At 55.3% G+C, this 2,020-nt stretch overlaps 1 protein-coding gene across 1 annotated transcript in view; it reads left to right on the top strand.

Annotated features, from left to right (window-relative positions):
- Positions 1-1,957: 1,957 nt before the first annotated feature.
- Positions 1,958-2,020, top strand: part of UCK1 (uridine-cytidine kinase 1) — an 8,309-nt gene continuing 8,246 nt past the window's right edge. Inside the window, exon 1 of the mRNA XM_012001596.1 lies at positions 1,958-1,991. Within this exon, the coding sequence (XP_011856986.1) occupies positions 1,958-1,991 (34 nt within the window). The remainder of the gene's footprint in view (positions 1,992-2,020) is intronic.

Here is a 2,020-nt window from a genome sequence, read left to right on the forward strand (position 1 = left end):
CCCCCCCACACACAAAAGTCACTCTTCTTCACAACATGGGGAGGTGGAGACCAGCTAGAGGTTTGGGGCTGGACCTCTGCTTGGTGGTGGTTGTGATGGTCCCACAGGGGAGCCACTGTGGCCCAAAGGCCTAAGCCATGTGGGCCCGGGCCTTGTTTCATGGACTGTGGGCTTCCTGGGTGCTGGGCCAGCTCCCAGGGAGTGACTCCTCCCCAAACTGTCCCTTTGCCTTGGGAGCGGAACCACGCAACAGCCTGACTGGCCCTGGCAGCCCATGCCTTGTGACCAGTCACCAGAGAGGGCACATGAGACAGAGGCCAGGGGTACCAGGGACATCTCCTGGTCAGACTCTGCTAGTTTCCCTGCCTTTCACTAGGTGGCGGGACCACAGGGGAAGAAATGGCAAGAAACCGTGTCTAACTCTCCCTTGATACAAATTCAAAGCTGGCTTGGGGGACGGCCACCTCTGGGGCACACACCTAGACAGATCTAAGCCAGCAGCATGGCTGTTTGCTAGGCACTGTCCTGTGCCAGGGGCTTAATTTACCGAGGTACGGCTGAGTGACCACGAGGAGAGGCCAAAGCCATTGCAAGATTGATCACATTTCCTGAGAGAAAGGGCACCCATGCCATGCAGGGCCTGTAGGGAACCCCAGGTTTGGTCAGGAGGCAGAAGCAGGAGCGAGGGGAGAGCCCAGGTCTGAGACTTTCTTGGGGTTTCCATGGGAAAGGCCTGACAGGGCAGGGAAAGAGTTTAAAAGTGGCTAGTTTAAGTAATTCTAGCAGGCTCTGGGCTGCAGTGTGGTCTCTAGTCACCTGATACCTGGCCCTGGGTGATTTAGGGCAGGGAGAATCTTGGCTTGCAGGGCGAGAATTAGATAAGGAGGTGGCTGGGGCTGTAGATTTGGGGTTGTCTTTTTTTTTGTTCGTTTGTTTTTTGAGACGGACTCTCGCTCATTCCCCCAGGCTGGAGTGCAGTGTCATGATCTCGGCTCACTGCAACCTCTGCCTCCTGGGTTCAAGTGATTCTCCTCCCTCAGCCTCCCGAGTAGCTGGGATTACACCTGTCTGCCACCTTGCCCGGCTGATTTTTTTCATATTTAATAGAGACGGGGTTTCACTGTATTAGCCAGGATGGTCTGGATCTCCTGATGTTGTGACCCGCCCACGTCGGCCTCCCAAAGTGCTGGGATTACAGGTGTGAGCCACCGCACCCGGCCTGACCTTTGCTATCTCTAAGAATTGGCTAACCCTGAGCCCAAATGCCAGAGCACCAAGGATACAGAAAATAAGAAAACGTAGTTAATAGAACCGGCCGGATGGTGAATGGATGCCAAATAGACAAATACGGAATCTAAGAAAACACAGAACAGGCACTGCCTCTGGGCCGGGCCCTCGCCAAGCCCTGCGTGTGCTTTAGGACAGGGAAGTCTCACCACGGTATTTCTCCTACACTGGAAGTGGAAAAACATGAGTGATCATGTCACTGTCCAAGGTCAGCTGGCTCCTAACCACACACGGTTTTTCCACTGCTTTTCCTGGCAAGACAAGCTTACTCAGTGCCCCTTCGGGGAGCTTCCTGCTGTCCATGTCCACAGGGCTCCGGGAGCCCAAGTCCCCTCCCACTGATCACCGGGAGCTGCCTGTAGCACCTCCTGGGATGGATGAATAGCTGCCAAGGGACAGAAACCAAGATTTTTCATGCCTGCAGGTTACTCTAGTCCCACTGGCATCATATCTCAGCATCATCAAATATTTAGGGAGTGCTCAGCTGCATTAGGAGCTGGACTTGCAAACAGTCTTTCTGTCTTGGGGAAATCCACAATTTGAATGGATCACAATTTTCCTGTTACGTTCTCGGTGCCAGGCACGGGGGCAGGGGTGGAAGCACACGGGCCTCTGCCTCCTTGGCGCGCTGTAGGCACGAGCCTAAAGTCATCAGGTGACAGTCCCCGCCATGTTCCGGGGCGCCCCGACGGCTCCAGCAGCGGGTGGGGTGGGAGGCCTCCGGAAGCCCGGA

This window comes from Mandrillus leucophaeus, unplaced genomic scaffold, assembly GCF_000951045.1.
Source record: "Mandrillus leucophaeus isolate KB7577 unplaced genomic scaffold, Mleu.le_1.0 Scaffold665, whole genome shotgun sequence".
NCBI classification, from domain to species: Eukaryota; Metazoa; Chordata; class Mammalia; order Primates; family Cercopithecidae; genus Mandrillus; species Mandrillus leucophaeus.